Below are 22,823 nucleotides of genomic sequence, written 5' to 3'. Positions count from 1 at the left end.
TTAGCCAAGATAATACCATCTAGGTTTCCCATTTGTACAGGTGGGCACTCCCACTGCTGCCTACTCCAGTCAGCCAGAATCTAGCATCCTGCACCCAGCTGAGTATCTGCCTTGCTCTCCCACTTCTCAGGACCTTGTCTTTCTGACATGTCTGCTAAAGCATGCACTGATCCTTCCCCCTAGGGACTGCAGAGCCCTCCTAGTCTCTTCTCCAGCTACTGAGGCACACAGTTCTGCTCCCTACACTGTGGGCAACAAGCCAAACTGTTCTCCTTCTACTCTTTTCCAGCTCCCAAACTAACAGGCTTGCACCCTTCCCCACAGCAGGGGAAGCAGTAAGTGATGGGAGCCATGGGACACCAGCACTGTGGGCAAAGCTGATCTTGCTTCGCTTTTGAGAGGGACTAAATGTGAAAGGAGCTGTGGGAGCAAAGAGGAATTTAAGAAGTCATTGTATGATCCTGCTCAGCAAGAGACAAACAAGCAGTGCCAGTAAATTTAAGGACCAAACAGAACAGCATTCAGCTGAAAACTGATTCCCTTGGGTCTCACTTGGATGGGGGATCAAAAATGACAATTGTTAGGGCCTCTCATATTTGTCTGCATTCAGGGCCAAAATCAGAAAACAGATGCAGTGAAGATCTCCACGTGGCTTTATGTCACAGGAGAGGAGGCAACAAAATATGTAATTCCTTTCCACTTTCATCATGTGTGATCTATTGTGAAACCACAGCACTGTGCCAGGGAAAGCCTTTTCAGCCTCTGTATTGCAAGCGTGGGCAAAGATCAAAGCAGTTGTACAACTATCTATGTACTGCTTATCTATAATTTTACACTTGGATTTGTACACATGCACATACACAGAGAAAACAAACCAACTATATCACTGCCAGAGAAATAATCATCCATGAAGCCCACAAACAGTGCAGAATTCAACTTTACTTTCAGCACTTTGAAGAACCAGGTACCCACAGAAAGGAAATAAGATGAGATCTTCAAGATTCCCACGAAGAAGAAAATAGCCTGGTTCTAGAGAAGCCTGGACGAGACTGTAGAAAAGGGGAAAGTCAGGTAACATACCCCCCACCACACATCAGGCTTTCCTCTACATCCCCTAACACAGCCTTCAGCTCCAGCCGCTCTTGATCGAGTCTCCTGGTTTTCCAACACAAACTGCCACATTTTTGCTTGAAGAGCTGCCTTCAGCCTGGGCTCTAAGTCCACTGGTGAAAGGAAATTGGTTTCTCTTCCTATGCCCAGCTGCCCACATGCCATCTTTCTGCCTGGGACAGCCATGGAAGTACCTCAACCAAGCTGCAGTGCAACAAGCCTGGTCGCTGGACTTACTTTCTCTCTGTCTCTTCCCCCTCCCCTCTCTCTCCACCATTACAACAAAATACCACGGGTAATCCTGGCAAGTGCCAAGTAAATACTCTCTCCATTATACACAGGTTTGCTATCATAAGGGAGTTATGTTCAAGCAAACTTTTTATTAAGGGCATGCCACAGAGATAGCATCTCTTCTTTCTGCCTCTGGCTGTTGACTTTAAACCTGAAAATCCTACTCAATAAGGATTTCTGACAGCACCAAAGTCCAAGGCAGTTTGCACTAAAGCACTATACTCCATTGAAATCGTTTAAAGCCCAGCTCACTGCAATCATATCTTTACTCACCATGCAGTGCCCCACGCTAGCTAATAGGAAAAAGAATGAAATACGGGGCTTTTACATAGTCAAGATCCCAAGTAAACTTGGCCTCGTTAAAGGACAGTACTTACAATGGTTTATCTGTGAACAGTATTTTCTATGTATTTGACACAAATAGCCTTTTCTTCAGCATCAGAGCAGCACGTCTTCTTTTTCCAGCTATTTGTCCTTGAACAAACACACTTATTGTGGCTAATGAAAGGGGAAATCCCTCTCTCTGTTCATGCCTCTGTTCCCATCTGTCCTTCAGTGACCTGACATGTGCCTCACCCTAGAAACCAAAATATGACTGAAGCAGCCAAGAACATGGAGAATTGTTCTGGGCTCCTACATCTGAAACCACATGCAAGATCTGTTACGGAAAATCTCCCACGCTAGGCTGTAAAATCAGTTCCCTTTTAACTCTTATGACTGGAGTGTTGGGATGAAGGGATATAAGCTCTTTAGGAAGGACAGACAAGGGACACAAGAAGGGGGTTTCAGCCTCTACATCAATGACCAGCTGGATGGAGGAGGAGTCAAACGAGTCTATGGGTCAGGATTTAAAGAGAAAGCACAGAGAGGTAACATTACAGTAGAGGTCTGCTACAAGTCACCAGACCAGGCAAATGAGGAGCAGCCTCACATTCACAAGCCCTGGTCCTCATGGGGGACTCAACCACCCTGCCATCCGTGCAGTGACAACACAGCAGGGTATAAGCAATTCAGAAGGTTCCTGGAATGTGTTGATAACTTCCTTCTCCAAGTGATAGAGGAACCAACAAGGAGAGGTGATCCGCTGGAACTCGTTATCAAAGCTGGATGGGGCTTTGAGCAACTTCATCTAGTGGAAGGTTTCCCTGACTATAGTAGGGGGGTTGGAATGAAATTCTCTTTAAGGCCCCTTCCAACCCAAACCATTCTATGATAACATGCTTAGTTATGGAAGCTGCCTCTATCACTTACAGAATTTTTCCCTTCTCAGAATCTAGGCTATCCCTGCAGAGGTGCAGCCCATGGTGATGAGAAGACAGAGTCTTCTCCATTCTTGCCACACGCTCATGTAGGCTTGTACAGTTATTCAAAGCAAACAATAAAAGTCAGTCATCCTTTCTGTAACACTTCAACAGTTAATTTTATTGTAAGCCAATACTTGTCCTAATGCCACACAATTAAGCTGTATCTACATCAGTAAGAAGTGCAGCACAACAGGAGTCAATCTGTAGAGATAAAGAGTTGGTGCCAAGAAGCCAGTGAACATAGTATGTGTATCTTAGGGGACAGGAGGTAAGAGAAAGGGCTGCATGGCACTAGTGTGACTTCTCGTGAGCACTAAGTAGCACCTGAAGCATGTTATGGGCATCCCAGCAGAGCTTCTCTTTAGTGCCAACATAAAGAAAGAGAACTTTAGTGCCAACTAAAGAAATTTGCTTCCCCTGAGTCCACACTCCAGTGAGCCAAAGAGCCAAAACTCTGGAAGATCAGACTTATTTCCCAAGTGTGCCCTCCCTAAGATGAACTCAAACGCTAACAGAAACGCATCCTTTTTCTGTCTAGCACCTGGCTTTTGTAATCAAAGTCAACAATAACATGACACTCCTGATTTAGCTAAAGGTCTGAAATCTAGTTGCTTATCTGACAGCTTCATGATAGCTAAAACACTGGTGGGATAAGAATTATAGTAAACAGGCCATCTCTCATAAGATCTGATACTCGGGACCAGGGACTTGAAGTACGTAAAATACTAATAAAAGCAGAAAAAACATTATCATCAAAATAAATCAAATCTATTTAATAAATCAAATTATATTAAAAATCATTTTCTTGATGAAATGCAGGTGCAGTTACATCTTAATAAAATGTGTTTACAAAAACAGCATTTGCAAACTAATTCTTTTTCTCCTCTGAAGAGCAATAATTGTCTATGTTCCTACCACATGCTACTCTTGCTGTTAGTCCTAAATAAGTCTTATTAAGACTGATCATTACTGGACAAATTCTGCTTCCTCTATTCCAAATCAGAAAGCATCAGTCCTCATGTGGAATCAGTGGAATTACTTGCACAGCAATGTCAACATCAAAGGTTAAGATAGGTCTAACTTGACTGTATTCTGCAATCGCCTCTACATCCCTTAGAGAAGGGTCTGCTCCTCAGTCTGGTATTTTATGTTTTAAGGCAAGAACCACCAAGAACTAGTTTATCGCTGCACGGAAGAAAAAAAGCAATAGCAGTTTTAAGCGCAATTTTAGCAGGATTTAAATGTATTTCCCTCTATTTTTATGCAGAAACTTTTTGAATGCAGCTTCACCTCGATTCCACTCTGCACGGTCAAATTCTGTCTGGTGGGGGAAGAAATTATTTATGACAATGAAAAGATGTCAACCACTGGCACAGGCAGTGAACATCCCTACACTGTCTTTTTGTGACTCCACAGACCTTAGGGAACTTTAATGATAAAGTTTTGCTTTCAGAAATATTGGCAAAGCCCTAAATCCCTGATTTCCAACTTGTATCTGCAAACCATTTGTAGTCCATTACATCACAGTGCATGGTCCTCGCCATGAAACCACGTTAAATGGTGACCTTTGTGATCATGGTATTGTGCAGCAAATAATGTGGTTGCTAAGATAATTGCTTTGAATAAAAATTACTGGTTTTAATATTTCCCTAGCTAAATTTGTGCCATATTTCATGTCAATGTGTAACTGCATGTGTTGGTGGGAAGGGAAGATGTTACTATTTCTCCTTCTTCCCAATGCAAAACATACTGTGAAGTTTTATTCAAAATGAAGCCGCTTAAGAAAGTGACTCCTGGATGTAAAGAGAGGTTCAAAATTATTACGGTTCAAAAAAAAAGTTATGGTTTGTTGGGTCAAAAAGGATTAAATTCCACAAACATAGGTTGCTGATCAGGACGCAAAGCCTTCATTGAGGGTGAACTCAAAGTAATAAAATCCAAATCCTGACTTCTGCAAGTAAGCTGAGGATCTTAACAGTTTTCTAAATTTACAAAGGGTACATGTCAGTATTTTAACATATTTTTAAAAGAATTATCTCAATGTTTATATTTACATTACTGGCAAATGTAAAAGGGTGCCTGGGTATTTACAAACAACAGAAGTAATTGCCAGCTTGTCTTTTGGATTTAAGTGTCACAGCTTGCAGCTCAGTGAAATATAACCCAACAAGTTTACACATCTGGGGGATATAACAATGGGAAATTATTCTGAGGGAGTATGCAAGGGAAAGCAGCATGTGTATTAACTGAAGTATGTTTAGACTGGCAGTATTCATTGGCACTATTAATGGGGATTGAAGCTTGCACCTATGATCGCTGACTCCTGTCAAAGATCTTTGTAAAACCAAATGAAAATAGGCTCATTAGCCTGGAAAGTGACCGAATCTATACTTACCTTGCCTCTTCTTCCCTCTGTATTTTCTTTACACACAAGGTTATTTTACAAATGGCTACTTGAACAGCAACCATAGAAAAAATTAAAATCAACACTTAAATTTTTCTTAAGTTCCCTGAACTGAATGTACACAAAATCATCCCTACCAATGTGATTGTGGGAGATCAACCTCAGGACGCAACTTCAGGAAACCTCTTGGAGGTGGTTTACACATATTCTTCTGTCACAGAAAAGAACTGTCACTCCCTCCCTAGAAAGAGAAATGGGTCCTTCCTATTCAGTGGGTGACCCATGGACTGAATGGTTTGGGCTGGAAGGGAACCTTAAAGATCATCCAGTTCCAACGCCCCTACTATGGGCAGGGACATCTTCCGCTAGCCCAGGTTGCTCAATGCCTCATCCAACCCGATCTTGAACGCCTCCAGGGCTGGGGCATCCATGACTCCTCCAGAGTTAGGTATCTAGAGTGCTACCATAGATATATCTACCTCTCTTCTGTTTGTATTTAAGAGGATGAATATACTCCTTAGTTCAGTCTCATTTACATAATTAACTAAATTTATGCTGTCCTGCTGCTCTCAAGACTCAGCAAGAGGGAATAGGAAACAAAATTTGCAGTGACCCAACAGGAATTGAAAGGCAAAAGCAAGTTATTCTACTCACAACAGGAGACCTGGTGTTAATACTTGCTACGTCACCATGATTTTCAAAGAAGTTTTAAAACTTCCTTTGGCCTGAGATGAAATTCTCACCATCTTAAAAGTGTTTTTCTCTTGCTTTATTATATAAAGGAATGATTTAATGTTTCTTTTTAAATGGGAAATGGCATCACTCCCTCTGCCATAATGAAAGCCTGTTTTAGATTGTTTTATTACACAATTTTTAAATGCACATTGCCACAGCATTTCATTGGAGTGTATTTACATTTACCTTTCTAAAACACACAGTATATTACGTTTCAATTAAAAGCCCACAAACTCAATCTGATATATCTCCACTAATTTATTGCCAAGCCAATATGTATTTTAATGTTCCAAACCGTTGCTAATTAACACATGGAAATATTTTAACATGGATTTTGATTAATTCCATTTAACAGTCTAACCAGTGCTAAAACATATGTGGTATGTCATTTCTTTCTTTTGAGGAAGGCATTGGCATTAAATCTTTCAATCTTCCTGAGCACCAAATGCTAATTTCAGGAAGATTAAATAACAGACTGTAGCTACAGTTTCCTTTCTTTACTTCCCAGAAGGTGAAATGAACATATTTATGTGGGAGGAATTTCTTTACTGCACAAGCCAAAATACAGCAATTAGATTTTTTTTCTTCCCCAACATTGCTAATACACTAGCAATTCCCTGCCAACTAAATAACTCTAACCTATATCTGCAGTTCATGGAGAGTTGCCAAGTTATATGTTCAACTTTCCTCCACTCTGTTTTTTTTATTAAAGTATTCCCATATGATGTTTTCACCTGCAGCTCCTAAATGCTTTTCCATACTTGAATCAGAGACAACTACCTTACAACAGGGTCGCTCTGGCCATAAAGCCGGAAATGCTCACATAAGACCTTCCTCTGATTTTCACACTTAGAAGTTATGTTATGAATATGATTCATATGGTATTGCTGCAATGGTTTAAAATCTGCGTATACATCTGCACGTCAACAAACTAAGCATACAAAATACCCAGAGGTACACATGTGAATAAGCAGCTCACGCATGTAAAAATGGAAAAACATAGAGCAGGAGGAGCCCATCTTCTGGATTGTGGGTTAATTGCTTGCATGTCACATACAGCTTTTCACAGATGGAGTTTGAAGAGCTTAAGAGCGGTTAAGCACTTCTGCTTTTGTGACTCCCACCAGAAAGCCAGCTGAGCACTGTAACTCCTCTTCCCTCCATGGCAAGTCCAGTTTCCCTGTCCTCACTTCCCCTGTCCACCCTCTGTTTCACAGCCAACCATCCCTATTGGAAGCTGAAGCAAAGGTTCATTGTGTGTTCAGATCACACCTATATGTCCTTTATGTCTACTACACTTCTATCACACAAGTAACCTTTTCTTCTCATTCTTTCCCCAGGCCCTTTTTAATTTGTTGCAATATGCTTTGTAAACCTTCCTTCAGCTTGACAATACGTAGTGCAATCCCTCCTCCTTTACCTTTCGCTAGCTATATTGCAATCCTAACTGCTAACACAGCATCTGAACAGTAGTTTGCATTCGGTTTCTTGTTACCTCTATATCTAATCACACTTTCTGCACCATTCAGCTGCTCAGAGTCCTGGCATTTACAAGAGAGCATCCCCGTTGTTTCTTACTGATCCACACCTAGCAGATAAAGGCAAGTCCAATTTTCTTCTTGACTACCATCATCATCAAGATTAGAACTTTCTTCTCCAAGCCTACATTGATGCACACTGATTTCCCTGTATTTTCTTTAGGTCTCTTTTTATAGGTTTAACAGGCCTGTGTTGGATGCAATGTTTTCATCATATTCACTAAATGAGTGGCCCTGAATTACAGCTACTAGCAAGAATCCTTCCTTACGTAGCTGCATGTCGAATGGATGGAAATAAGAGAAGAATTAGGTCTACCAGCCCCTGGTCATTATTCAAAACGTACATGATCAGTCAATGTGAAGATATCACAGTTAACACTGTTTTTACATGGCCTGTGATGCCTCCCTTAAATCAATGTGAGGAAGCAGAAAAGATGCAGTTTTAGTTATGGAAAAGCAGCCATAATAATGCTTTTCTATCAGATATATGAACAGTATTGCTTTAAGGATTAAGTATTGTAACACTCTTTCATAGCTCGATGCATCAAAGCACTGAGGAACACTCATCAAATTGAAAAACAGATTTGATGAAGATTCCTGCCTTCTGTTTGATTACAAAAACTCTACAAATTAAACTGACTATAATGATTTGACAAGTACCAAAGTGAACGTTCCATAGCCACACACCAAATCTACTGGCAGAGTTAAGAATACACTCTACAGTCCTGCTGTAGCCATTAAATGATGCCTCCATATCTTTGGTCAAGTAAAACAAATTCTATTGCTGCTCTCCCCAAAGCCTGAGGTCATTTTACTTTGTGACATTTCATATAACACCATTTGAATGACAGTATTTATTACACTTAACTTAGACCAATAACAAGCCACTTAAGTGTTTACTTTGGCATGGGGAATTTCAAAAAGGTTAAAAAGAAAAAATAAAAACCACTTTTCAAGACACCAGAAAACCAATTTCTCAAAGAGAGTTACTCCCAGCAAGGAAAGACTATGAGTAGCTTAAGAAAAATGAAAAATACACTAACAAATGCACAACGTGAAAGGTTCCTTCTAACCTTCCTTCCCCAACCTAAACATATATGCAAGATCAGTTCTTTCAACCACATTCATTCAACTGACATTGAAGTGCCCTGTTCTGCAGTCTGATGGGAGAAGCTAAGTTCCCATTGGTCACAATGGTTCAAAACTGATTTATGTTTGATTTAAAATAGGCAAGTTGCTCCCTTGCTATCCCCGCAAAATAGCTCTGCTAGCAGTTGTCCAAGCAATCGGACAGTAGCCTTAGAAAGGCCACAATAAGAGGTCTGCAGCCGAGTGGTGTCATGTGGTGTTCATTTAGAAGTATCAGAAGAACATTACTTCTCACAGTATTTACAAATGCAAAACACATGGCTGTGACCTGTAACACTGCAAGAAATACTGCATGTTGGGTTTGGGTTTGGCCTCAGACTTTTGAAATATGAACCAAGCAAAGGGATTGCAGCTTCATGTGTGATTCAGTCCACTCTTTTTCAGAGCTCAAGGTCTGGAGGACAGCTAAAGCTCTCATCTGAAAAAAGTGGTTTGCCCACAACTATGGTGATGTAGTATAGCTGGCAATTCGAGTAGTGTGTATATCAAAAGGGTGTGGGAGTGGTTAATGAAAGACATCTACCTTCCATTTAATTAAAAAAAACCCAAACCAGATATTAAACTGGCTTTGGTTCCTAAAAAGAGCTTTCTAAGTCATATATAAGCCTTTAGCATTTACTATTTAGGTTCTACCTACCTGTCAATTTTTCTTGCTGTTTAATGCAGAAAGAGAACAGCCTTTTTTATAGCCAGCTCAGATAGTACTAAGCTAATCATGCAGCAATAACATAATAAAAATTGGCATATATTTCTAGCTTTGTATTTTTGGTAAAATTTTGTATACGAGCATTTGCTACTTTATTGGAATGTGAAAACAATTCTGCAGTGATATTTAAAAACTCTGCCTTGAGAATGAACATTATCCAAATTGCCCTGATTTACCAGCCCTAAACATTTATTGGAAATCCATGCATTGTTCTGGAGAACTGTGCATGGGATTTCACAGGAACGCATCTTCTGATGTTTCCACAGACCTTAAAACCCTTTGCTTTACTCAGTACTCCCAGTAATTTGTGATTGAGCCCAGCCTGGAAAGCACAGGCTTTCTTTCAGCTATCTCCTGCTGAGTTAGTCAATTTGAAATAATTCGTAGGCATCTGATTCCAAGAGATTTAAATATGCATACACGTGTCAAGATTCCAGATTTTAACGCAGCAGAAAGAGGATCAGCTGTTATTGTGGTCTCTAACCTCCAGTTTTTTGAAGGAATGCATAGGATTTAACGATGCAGTTCTCTGACTGGTAACAGTCAACTGCCACCACACAATTTAAGTGGGTAGAATTCTGCATAATACAAAAGCTCTTTGCAAAGTCCCAGGCTTGCCGCAATTTACCAAATGTTAAATGCAAACTCAAAATTCTAGGTATGTAAGCATGTATGTAAATGCAGAGTAAAGAGATGAAAGTTAATAATAAAGGAACAGGAGATAATGTTTACAGCTTGAGGCTTTCTATAATTTTTTCTATCAGTTGTAGCTCTGGGGCCATTGCTATCAATTCTATGTCATGGTAGCTGAGGCATTTCTGCATGTCCCACTTAAGTCATACAATGGCCTTACAGCCTCCCAGACCTCTGAAAGGTCTGCTTCACAACTTCCAAATCCCCGAGGCTGGTAAGCCCGAGTGCTAGTGATTACATTGGGTTTCGCTCAAGGCACCAAACACTTAGAATTTTTTACCTTCATCCTCAAAAACCAATACCTATAAGTAAAACAAAGTAGAAAGGTAAAAGAAATCAAAAGAATGACAAGGTCTCGAAAGAAAACTTTACAGGACATAACTGAGTGTCTGCAGGGGCTCTGCAGTTCCTATTTCTCTACCAGAAATGGCCATGCATGTTGCAAAGAGGTCTGACCCAGCTCTGTGCGGGTGAGTCAAGGTCTGGATATCACACAACAACATCTACTCAGAGGCAAGGCACACAGGCGCATAAACGCTGCTAACACTACATCCTGACCCATTCTGGTAACTCACTCTGTGTGAACTTACCATGGATCTCTACAAGCTCAGAAACCACTAAACCACAATCCATTGCAGAGTGGAGACATGCCAGCAGCAAGGCATTAACAAGTTTGTCCACTACAGAGGAGCTGAAAGATGGATGGACACCTCTGTGAGCAGAATTGGGCCTAGTGAACAAGCAAAGATTCTTAGAGCAACACCACAAGTGACACAAATTATGTTACAAAATTGATTACGTCCTTACACATGGCAGAACGCTTCCAGGGCACTCAACATCGTATTCCATTAAGTCATGATAAATGAGACCATATTTCCACATCAGTCTGAACTCATCTTTTAAATCTGGTTGTTCAAATATTCGGTTACTTATTCCCTTTCCCATCTGTAAGACAGCAAAAACTGTCTTTTTCTTTTCCAATTTTGTACATCTTAATAGATGCCATTATTGCAGGACCATCACCTAGCAATTTTATTTCTTCACAGACTTTCTCATCTTAAAAGCATGCAAAATTTTGAGTGAAATCACTGAAAAACATTTGGTGTGCAATCCATGCGTGTACACTCAGCAACTTGAAGAAATGAATTCAAAGATACGGGAGAGCCACAGAAAACAATTACAGAGAAATGCTCCCAAAAATTAACTCTCCTTCTGGTAGCTAGAAGATCACCACCATCATCTGGAATAGTGTTACGATGGAAACCTGTGGAGCAGGAGCAAAACTGCTTCAAGCAGATCACTAGGACTCGAGATGGCTAGGGAAGGTTCATAAATTGATAAGCACCACCAAAGGATCATAAGCCTCCACATCAATTGTATAAAGATTACAACAGAGCCACTCACTGCAGTCGTTCTGCAAAGGTTATGGGTTTCACAGGTGTGCACTGTCAGTTCTCATTAAGCTTAAACTAAACCAGTTATCTATAACGTTGGATTGGAAGGAGTTTTATTGCTGAACGCAGGGTAAATCAAATTCAGGACACACATCTGTGGAAAAACACAGAGGGCCAAAGTTCACAGTTCTGACACAGGCAAAAAAAAAAAAACCCAAGGCTCCAAACTCAGGAGGAGATCTGCCTTTAGCAGATCATTGGTCTGGCTATTGTCATATGTTCTGTATTGGAAAGGAAAGTTATTTGTCACCTTAACGCAGCTTTGGGTTTTATTTCCCTCTTCAAATTATTGTTTGGTCTTAGAACAGTCTGCTTTAAGATTATCTGTATTCAATTCCAAAGTATCTAGAGTTTACCACTTATCTGATCATAAACAAAACTAATTATACACCTATACTTTTCACTACACGGAATATAAACTAAAGCAGCTAAAGCAACAAATTCGCAATGTAATTTTTCATCTGTGTGACTAGGAAACTTTCCAAAAACAACAGTTCACATCAGAGGTTGCTAGAGCTACGCAAAAAGACTGTGGTGAAATCCTGTGCCCAAAAAGCATTGCTAACAACTCGATTAAGTTCAACATTGCCAGGATTTCAGTCAAAAATTAAATGAAAAAATGCCTTCTTAATAGTTGATACCAGTTGCAAAAGGCACATCCTGTGTCCAAAAATAATTGGTATTGATGCTGCACTTCAAAGTGCCTCTCTTAAGTCAGTGTTAATAGGTGGCAGAAATGAAGAAATTTATTTCCTTTTGCAACATCATTATTTCCTTTGCATGTAATTATTTACTTTCCAAACAATGCTAGGGACAAATCGCAACAGACTATGAAGCCATCTACATTAGCAGATTTTTAACCTAAGGTAAAAATAAACAGAAACATCTGTAAAGTAATCTTGTACAAAGCTATGTTTATTAACAAATACATTTTCTAATAAAACACCATCTGCAAGCAACCCTCAGCTTCCACTTGATATAAATAGGCCTTTTACTGTTTTCAGATGCAGTTCCCAGAAAATTATTCCAAGCTCTACTGCAAAACACATCAGTCTTTGTTGCTGCCTGGAATGTTAATAAATAACATCAAGTTTTTAAATAGTCAAACAAATTATTGGCTTGGAACAATTATTCCAATAGAAAAAGCTGACCTTTTGCAATAAAGTGGTTTAAGAACGCATTGCTCCTCATTCCTAGTACAAAAATATTATCAAGCAGGGAAATATTTGGGAGAAAACAGAAAGCTACGAAAAACCCATATTGCAATTCCGTTCATATGTGCACTATAAATCTATCTTGCAAAAGTTACTGCTTGAAAGAAACCCAGCGTAAGAGAAAAAGTATACAGAGTATGAACAGTTCATTTGGTATCCTTATTGTAAGTCTATACTTGGAATGGACACGAATATGAACCTACTAAAATGTTTCCCACAGGACTACTGCACTGACCAGCAATACAAAATTCAACAGCTTCAGCTGCTGGTAGCAGAGACTGAGACTGAATCCTAATATTAAGAGCTCTTCAAAATGTTCATAAACATCACTCAGAACTTAAGCTGCATTAATTTCATTAAAAGCAACAGAAATTCAGCAAACTCTGCAAATAAACTCCATACAGGTGGAACTAATCAAACATTTGAATGGTGCCATTTTTTCCTTAGGGTTTAAAACAGCAACCTTTCTATCAAACTAGCTCCTCACTGAAAATGCTAGAGCAAAAACTGCAGATATGCAGATAAATGGACATATTAGAGTTCTCTGTTCAGAATTCTAGCTGCTCTAACTCTATTACACCCAACAAAGATCTCGCCTTTTAATATTAATCAGAACAAATGCAATGTTAGTATTGCAAACCATGCCTTTAAAACATCATTAAATATTGCTACTGGGACTATCGCAACAAACTAGTCATGCACATTCTATGAAAAAAAAAATTATTTAGACTGTAATTCCAGGAAATGGAGCTATATATTTCCAGAGAAAAACATGAAATATGGAAGTGGCACCAGAAAGACAATATTTTAAACTACTTACTTCACTAACAGACGGAATGTTGAGCTTTGGTACTTTGTTCTTCGAACTAGGTGTGTTCACTTTTCCTTCCAACAGTGTCCCAAAGGGCTGATTTCCATATCCACTCTCAATTTCTATCAGAGGTTTCAGTTCAGGTGAGTCATTGGGTACCTGGTCCTGACCGTCCATGGGCCTGACATATGCTGTAGGCTTCTGCTGGACCATGCTGTTTTTACAGTGAAGTCCTGGTGGAAAGTTCTGGGTTGAAAGACCATTGTTTGCAGATAACAAAGAAGTAGAAGGAAGTGGAGATCCAGGACCATGACCTACAAACTCAAGCTCTGCGGGTGACTTTGAATGACTGTTTTCTTTGTAAGTATGTTCTCCAGGTGCTGACTTTGAATGAGTATGTCTCCTCGAATGTGAAGATGCTGCCATAGTATTTGCTTCCTCTGTTCCTCCACTTTTATGCTGCTCACTCTGACAATTATAGAGGTCTTCATACCTGCCCTGTGGCTGGTCATGAGAAGAGCTATGCTTTGTCCGACTCTGCTGACTACTGGACTGGCTTGGCTGGGCCCCACTGGAGTTGTGACCACCACGTGACCAGTCCGTCCTCGACTTCCTGCTGCTCTGATGACCGTGTAGCAAAGTAGAATTAGATGACAATGAAGAAGGCGGAGGCATTGATGTTGATGAGTGGCCACTGATCTGATGAGATGGGATCATCCTGTTTCTTGGTTCTGGGAAAAAGTTCTGCTCATTTTTGTCAATGGGTGTCTGTGGGACAGAATTCTTTGGGATTCCTACAAGGTGGCTCTGGTTGGAATGGTTGGTTAACAGATCCTTCATCTCATCATAATTTCCCAATGTGTTCTGGACACGGTTTGCAAGGGCATCGCCTTTATTTGTCTAAAACATAAAAAAAATAAAAGGAAAAGAGTGAGTAAATTCCTGATTACAAAGTTATTGCTCAGAATAGTTGTCTTAGAAGAGAGCAAACGTTCGCTGTTTAATGGTGTCATGCTGACATTTAATTTAATTTCAATTACATTTTGCATATGTTATGTAAGAAAAACCTATCAATAACTGTGTTCAAAGAATCTCTTGAAACAGGCTTGCATGAGTAACACTTGTATACTGCTTCCCATTTTCTTAAATATGCTCTCAGAGAAGTGTTTAAATTGCATCAGTTATGGATGTTAGGAGCAAAATAAGCTGGTTTTACATCAGAGATGGGCTTGTACCTTTCATATCGTGCAAAATACGAACGTGCAATTACTGGCTACTGAGCATTTGAATTGCAATCACCCAGTTTATTTAAGTACGCTATTGCTCTATCAGCCCCCTGACCTACAGTCCTGCTATAAATAGAAGCGGGGTAGTCTGTAATAAACATACAGCATCAAACTCTTCACTCTTGTGTAACTTTGATTACTTTTCTGTAGAGGATTCAGTTTGACCTGGGGTATCTACCATCTGAATCCAGAAAATAAAAAGCTTCTACCCACTCAAATGCTACAGTACTTCAAATAAAAGATCGTTCAAAACTATTTTTTATGGAAGATAAATAGATATGATTGCCACACTCTTAAGTGTCCGTGATTCTTCTTCTGTCTGTGCTGGTTGTTTTTGTGAATCATGCTTTTCTTTAAATTCCAGTAATTATTAAATAAATATTGACTCATCTGTGCTTCACTGCTATGATATTTTTTTCTTTTGAAGCATGATTCTTTTTCCTTTTCCCTTTCACTTGTAAAAATCTGGACAAATATGCTGCAAGCTATAATTAATACACAGCTAATTCCCTTTCTCTTCCTGTTCTAACTCGCTCCACAGAGCCCCAAAGTACCAGCCTTCTTACTGACCTTTGTGTTCCACTAAAACGACCAGCAGAGAACTAAAACATCTTATTCTCCTTGCTTACTACTTTACAAGACTCAAAGGATCGAAAAGTAAAGCAAAACCATGGTTTCTGTTCAAGCAGATGATTAACTTCTACAGTCTGGAATTAAATGGTGAAGCTGCAGTGTACGTAAGATAGTTCAGGATACAGGCAACGATGCTTTCACTTATGTTTGGGCTTTTTTTCACTCAGTGCAACAATCAGTGCCACAGTCCAGAGATGCCTTAACACCAGGCCATAAGATGGGGAAAGGCAGCACTATGAGCCTGTGCTTGGTTAGGAAGCGTCACACCTTATTCCTTGACAAAGGATCCCAACATGCCACTGATTCGATTTTCCTCAAGTTTTAAGAAGAAGTTTGAGTGATAAAAAAATCCCTGTACGAATTTATCCTGAAATATCTGCTTCTATTACCCACTGTGGAAATTGTCAGGAGTTGCGAAGAACATCACAGAAAGATATTTTCTTTCCTCACAGCACTGAACATGCCACAAAAAAAAAAAAAGTGAAAAAAGAAGATAATAAATCCAAATTTCCTTTTGCTCATTCTCAGGGGCTATACCATATACTACCATATATGATTTAAAAATTAACTCTTCAACGTTGTTCTCATCTACAGACATTTTGCCAGTGCTTCTAACCAACCTAGTTAATAATCCCAGTTGGGGAGAACGACAAATCACGTTTATTCACAGACTAAGTCCCTAGGTTGGTCATTTTAGTGGCTAAAACTATATTCGAGCTAAGCCAAGAATAAGCTCTTTGTATATGAGCAGTCTCCTTCAACTGAGTTGCACAATGAGCTGCTTGGGCAGCAGCCAAAACCAAGCTCTCTCTGTTCAACCCCCAAATTTAAAACAAGGAGATTCCATTGTGCTTAAGGGCCCAGCAGGAATTATGATGCAAAGTCTAAACACTTACATACTTGTTCTGTTTCCTCTTTCCCCAAACACTTTAACTCCTTATGGGATAGCACACGGGAAACAACTAAGTACTGAAAAAAGCCTGACCACCAACATTCACCTTTGGTTCAACTGCAATTCCAGGGTGCACTTAGCTGCACTTAGCTTACTTTAATAAAAGAAAGTCGGGGTTTTTTCTTAAAAAATACCGAGCTATAAAGTACTGACAACATATCATCACTGTAACACTTCAACATCACAGCACATTAAATGGCTCTTGTCTAGATCCTCACAGAGGGAATCAATATTTTAATTTGAATGTAGAGCTTTTCAATCATTTCTGTGTTGGAGGTATCCAATTCTCTCAACTTATTTTCTTTTTACATGTCACGTAATGATTAAATGTAATTTTGCTTAGTATTAACTCTGTTTTATGCAGACTGTTCACATCCTGGGGATAAAAGACGCTGTATAAATTTTAGGTATTATTATTTGTAGTAATTTACTGGGAACGTTAATAAAAACAGATTTCCTGAAAAGTATGGAGATTAAATTAAGTCAAACACCCTTAGCATATTTTACATGCACTAAAGCTCATATCCAATAGTTAGTGAGGTCAATGGAAGGATTATTACTCTTTTCAATGGCCTTTGGACTAGACTGCAAAGCAAAAAACACAGTGAATATGAGTGTTAATTTGGCTTATGCTTAAATAAAACTACAGCACATAAAACTAAGACCAGACTTGTGCATCACAACCTGAATAAGCTTAGCTGTGTAGTGCAGTGTAGTACCTGCATTTAAGAGATAAAGCATAACATTAAGGATTTTATTTTATTTCCTCAACAAATTCAGGGCTTTTGTTAGAAGCAGAGTATTCTTGACAAGTTTGCACACAAGCAAGACAAACACAAACTCAAGTCATAATTTCTGGTTGCTCTTTCCTACTTCCAGACTGGGGACAAATTCTGCCTTCATATTCTGGATAATTGGCTGACTTCTTCAAGGAAACCGCTGTACATCTTATTTTTTCTGAACAGCATGTTGAATTACAATTTTGCCACTATCAAGGAAATGCAGCATTTTCCGAGAATTCTAAGGCATAAATGACATGTCTGATTTGTGACTCATGGCTAGTAGCCTTCCCCCTCATTCTAGGCTCTTGTTAATTTAGGAATGTACACCTTCCTACATTTGCTTCTATTGCTTTAGAAAAAAACTGTAATAGAATCCTAGAAGAAGACTAGTTTCCTAGCTAGCTATTGCATTATAGCTTTATAAAGCGAAAAAAAAAAAATGCACTCAAACTTCTGGGCCCAATTTAGAAGGGTTTTGTGAAAATTTGTATGAAAACTTCAGGTTTCATAATTCATTCACTTTCTCATGCCTCACAGATAAAAAAACCTCTGATTAGAAGCTGAGATCTTTTCTATGCTAAGCTTGAATAGTGTGGAGGGGCTTTACCTGAAAACGATAAGTGATTTAACATTCACCAAAGGTTCCCTAATGGAAATGCTGCCCACTGGGTTCTCTTTCTCAAGTTGAAGTCTAAGGCGATCGCTTTGAAAAGTAAGAAAAATACTCTTACTGTTTTCTCTAAAATATTAATCTCTGAAATTCTTTATTAATTCAAAACATTAAAAGGTATGAACAATTCAGGAGTAAAATTGCAACTTCTCTCAGGACAAGTCTGACATTGCTTTTTCAAATGTCTTTTATCGTAACACTGCAGGCTCTTCTCTGATCGCTTCTGTGAAATAAAGCATTAGCAGGCTGCACCAGAGTTCGACGGGAAGACCTGCAACTCACTTGCATTAAAGGGCGATACAGCCCTCACTGCCTGACCTTCCCAAAATAATGCTGGATGTCACACTGTCAAAGCTGTTGTTCCTCAACAGGAGATAGCAGAGCTTAAAAAGAACACTTTTATCTCTTAATAAGCATGTACAAATGCATTTTATGCACTCATAGAAATAAAAATAACTTTTTATGTATGCATTCACATATATATGCTACAAAGAATCAATGCAGAAACATGCACTGAACTATAACAATCAACTATGTTTTGTTTGACAGAGGGATAGAAAGAAAGATGCTCTAACAGCTAGAGCAAAGAGATCACAGAACGACAGAGTGATCAGAGTTGGAAGGTCTCCTCTAGATGATAGATGACCTAAGATATCTCTGGTTATCCTGCACCTCTGGGTTTTGAAATCAACTTTTGAAATATTTTTCAAGACACCTTCACTCCCCGGTATGTGAGCCGGGGCTTTCCACCTTGCAAGTTCACCCCAAGGACTTGAGGCCTGTTGCCCCTTAGTCAGCCTGAACCAAAGTACAGCTAGGAGTCAAGTGTATCCATCACACATTCTCAGTCTATAATTATTAGACGCTATTTGATCATATTGCCAGTCTTTCCTCCTCCCTTTTGGGTGATTTTCAAAGAGCCCTCATCCTCCCTACAGCTGCTAACAATGTAAAACGGAAAGATGAAGTGGTGGCCTTTCAATGGATGTCACTGATTGGGAGGAGAGAGAGAGACAGAGAGAGATGGAAATTTACATTCTGATGAATTCCTCAGGGAATGTCTTACTGAAAATCAAAGAAGCAAAAATCATAAAGGGGGACATCCCTTGGTGATGAAAATCTCAGGCAGCAAATCTCCTTAGAGAGAATAAGACTTGTCATAAGTCCCTTTCATACCCTTGTTATGGTCCCCAAAGATTCAGATAGTCTCCCAAAAGGCTTCTTTGGATAGTTACGATTGTACAAGGAAGCTTATCGACTCATTATCTATAGAGAGAACATTGGTTTTAACAACTCTGGTATATTTTCTTCTTAAAAATAAAAGGACTAAGTGCTAGATTTGTAGGTACAAACCCACTTGGGTAGAGATAGCTGCACACACTTCCATTGCAGGACTTTGCTGCGTGTTTAGAGAAAGAAATCTTTAACTGGACATTACCAAAATTCCTGATTCTGTCAATGCTAGCATGGAATGCTGGGCAGAGCATTCAGTTTGTTCTGCTGCCACATGCTGATTTGAATAATCAATGTATTCAAGACTGCAAATACCAAGGAAGATGCTATACTTCGATTTCTTATGGATGATGAGAAGCTTTATTTGTATTTGTAAAACGCATTCAGGTAAAAGACATTCAGAAAATGTAAAGCATAATAACGTAATTTACCTTGTAGGGTTCTCCAAAGAGGTTAAAACCTGAAGCAAAGAGATCTTCATCTTGCTGGACTTCCTGGTTTCTTCTCTCCCATTCTTTCCTCTTGAGTGCATTCCGGTCTTGCTCATAGTGACTAAAGAAGAGAGACAAAAAAGACAACACATTATTTTCCCTATAATTTAGTTGTATGTTCATTACTATCAGTAAGAGTAGCAAAACAGCAATAACAGTGCAACTCCTGAGCACGATTCTGAAAGAAAGAAGCAGCCACTGAGTAATTTTCCCAAATGTAAATTTGGATTCATAGTGCTATGTGAAATTGGGCAGTAGGACAGTCAGTACGCTTCTAAAACGAAAACAGACAACAATGTGCTTTTCAAATTAACAAAACATTGTGCGAAAGAATAAAATACATGTTGACACATTTGTATGAACAGTCTGCAAAATACATGAACACGCGCACACACACAAACACATGCATATGTGCCCACAAGGAAAGTGACTGTGCAGAGAAAACAAATGGGGAGTCAAGGAGGCACAGCAACACCCATTTAACTGCGAAACACTTGTCTCCATCCATCCCAATGCTCCAGTTCAGTCTTCTGTGATTTAGCCCATGGAATTCTGCTCCATGTACTTGTTAAAATTTAGGTATGGCTTCATTACGGGTGTCAAGGGGGGCTCAGAAGCGTTTTTGTTGTAAGCTCCCAAAGAGACTTTAGGATAGTTGCTTCTGGTATCAGCAAATTCTACACACAAACAGAACAGGATCGTGCACTTTAGTGCAGCAATGGCGAGCGGCGCTTATCGGAATGCCAGCTTACTTTGTGCACCTGCCAGACTTGGACAGCAAGCAGAGACCACATTCACTTCTTCCCCAAACAGCACTGAAGTACTTTGGTCTCTTGGCTTCGCAAACTACCTCCTGTTCCTCTGAGGAAAAGATATAATTAAAATCCTGAGGGAGAGGGAAAAACAAGGAAAGAAAGAGGAAAGGAAAAGATGCGTGCTTCAACTTGCAGCGACAACCTCTCATGTGACAAGCATTAAGGGACACTTCTGTTCTTTCAAAACAGATTTGATTTGTTACGAGGCTTTTGGCTTTGGTTTGTGTCAGTTAATTAGCCACCAAATTCCAGACAACAGTTTGAAAAGCATATTCAGTACAAGCACCGATGTTATCTGCTGTAAGCAGTGTTTTCCTGATAGTTTCTAGACATACACACACGCCCATGCACACTCTCCATGTACAAATGCATACAAACACACATGTGTCATATGTAACAAAGAACAGTTAATTCTCCTGTCTCGGGCAAGAATGAATTCAGTCTCCACAGAGCTCCACTGCACTTGGAAGATAACCAAATATCTACAACTTTTGCCTTTTTAGCTCAGCATGACGTTGTATTGAAAGCTTCACACCGAGAGATATAATGAGGAATGAACTGCACAGTGATGAGGCTTTAACAGTGTATAAAGTCACTGATTTCTGAGCGAAACCACAATTACTAATTTGAAGCACCAGCTAATTAAAACCACAGCTATGTATTTAGCCTCTTGTTACACCTACTGCAGTTTATAATTATGAGGACCTCTTTATCTACTCAATTAAAGTTCTTATGATTCAGGCAGGTTGTGTTTGAACCTGCAAGCCCTGCAGAGAGCACAGGAAAGCATATGTCTGTTGCCTGATGACTCCATGTATTCTTATTCTCATATGCTTGTTTTTGTACAGGGAAGGAAAGGAAAAAAAAGAAAGACTAATGCCACAACGGGATTCCTAAATAAAAAATATGAATTAATGTTTAAGCAATCCAAGATCACTCAGGCTTGGACTGAATAAGGCAAGAGTATGGTTTGTGAACAGAATACAAAACCACCTACATAGGCTGAGCCAAGTGATTTCCATCTACATTTTCCTTCTACGAGTTAGAAGGCTGAAAAGATGCCACATTTTGTTTATTTATTTATTTTTTTATAACACCTTCTGATGTAGTGACACCACTGGCACCAACATCAAGCTCCAGAACATTGTTATAATTATTCTTGTTATTTTTGCAGAAGCCATAGTACTATTTGCTGGTTTCCTGAGGAAGACAGAAGGGAAATTATTGTAAGCAACAGTCCCTTTACTGTACTACACATGGTCATATTGCTGACACAATACTGCAAACCACAAGCAACCTGTTCACCAAAACTATCTACATTACGCAGAAAAGATGAAGTTAGATCACTAAGGGACCTTGGCTATGACCATTAAACTGTAGCTACACTTCCTGTACTAAAATATCATTAGCTTCTCTGTTGATTATGTATTACAAGATTATTTAAACATAGGAAATGCTGCATTCTACTACCCTTGAATAAATTAGTAACAAATTAGCTAGACTAAAACAAAGCAGAATGCCAAAGTTCACTTCTAAATGCAGGCGTTATAGTAAGTAAAGGAAGGCACAATCCTTCCCAGGGATTTCTTTAGCAGTTTGATCCATAGATGTTGTTGCTCTTGCAGCAATATCTGATCAACACAAAGTTACCAGCCCAGTGATGCCAGCAGAATAGACCTTTGCTTACGGAGCAGGCCTATCCCAGGCACTGATAGCATTCACTTTAGAAAGGATTATTCATGTGTGTTTTACAGCTTCCCAATGGCGAACTTGACCTCAAGTTTCAGGATAAAACCCTGGGCCCATTCCAAACAAACTGCATCTGGACACTATGCACACATGTCATGGAATCACAGACTACAGCACAGAGCGATCTCACCCTTCATGCGAGTCCCCAGTGTTTTGTTCTGTAAAAGCTAGCTCTGGTCACAAGCCAAAAGTACACAGGGGACCAAGGAAGGCATTATGCCACAACCTATGTAAGAAAAAGCAGCAAAGGTTCTAAGACTATTTCAATGTGTTTTGTGACACACTACAAAGCCACAAATTCAAAAATCATGAAAACAGCAGTAATTCAAAATGGCATAATGACTTTAAAAGACACTAACTTAAGCTAAGACTGTATTTACAATGTTAACAGCAAAACATTGAAGAAACAGTTTTATCCGACACAACATACTGAAGCATTTATCTTTTAGTGTCTGTGTTTAAGAAAGATACCTACTCCGGGCACCCAATAGGTTAGCACAAAAGGTGCATCTCATGGCCTGGACCTTAACATGTTTACAGACTACCAAACTATGAGCATCGATTTTACAACACAAGCAAAGCCCTAAGTGCATTGCTACCTCTGCATCAACCCAAATCTCTCTCTCACATATATTCTGTTGCAAGAACAAAATAAATATAACAACTTACAGATTCATTTTGAACTTTCAGGCAGTCACAGGGCAGCTCTAAGCGTACAAACTATCTATTCCAAGGGGAGCGGCTGTTCATCCTGTCAGGTCAATTACTTGCCTTATTTCTCTGCAAATGCACTTTCGCTATGG

The 22,823-nt window shown here is 39.4% G+C and overlaps 1 protein-coding gene across 2 annotated transcripts in view; it reads right to left on the bottom strand.

Moving 5' to 3' along the window:
* AFF2 (ALF transcription elongation factor 2) overlaps window positions 1-22,823 on the bottom strand; it is a 333,777-nt gene that overhangs the window by 228,469 nt on the left and 82,485 nt on the right. For both annotated transcript variants that reach the window (XM_054075616.1, XM_054075617.1), the window contains exons 2-3: window positions 19,397-19,517; window positions 13,419-14,309 (exon numbers count right to left, since the gene is read on the bottom strand). In XM_054075616.1, the coding sequence (XP_053931591.1) occupies window positions 13,419-14,309; window positions 19,397-19,517 (1,012 nt within the window). The remainder of the gene's footprint in view (window positions 1-13,418; window positions 14,310-19,396; window positions 19,518-22,823) is intronic.

This window comes from Cuculus canorus, chromosome 10 (assembly GCF_017976375.1).
Source record: "Cuculus canorus isolate bCucCan1 chromosome 10, bCucCan1.pri, whole genome shotgun sequence".
Lineage (NCBI taxonomy): Eukaryota > Metazoa > Chordata > Aves > Cuculiformes > Cuculidae > Cuculus > Cuculus canorus.
This window is presented reverse-complemented; position numbering and strand designations above follow the sequence as displayed.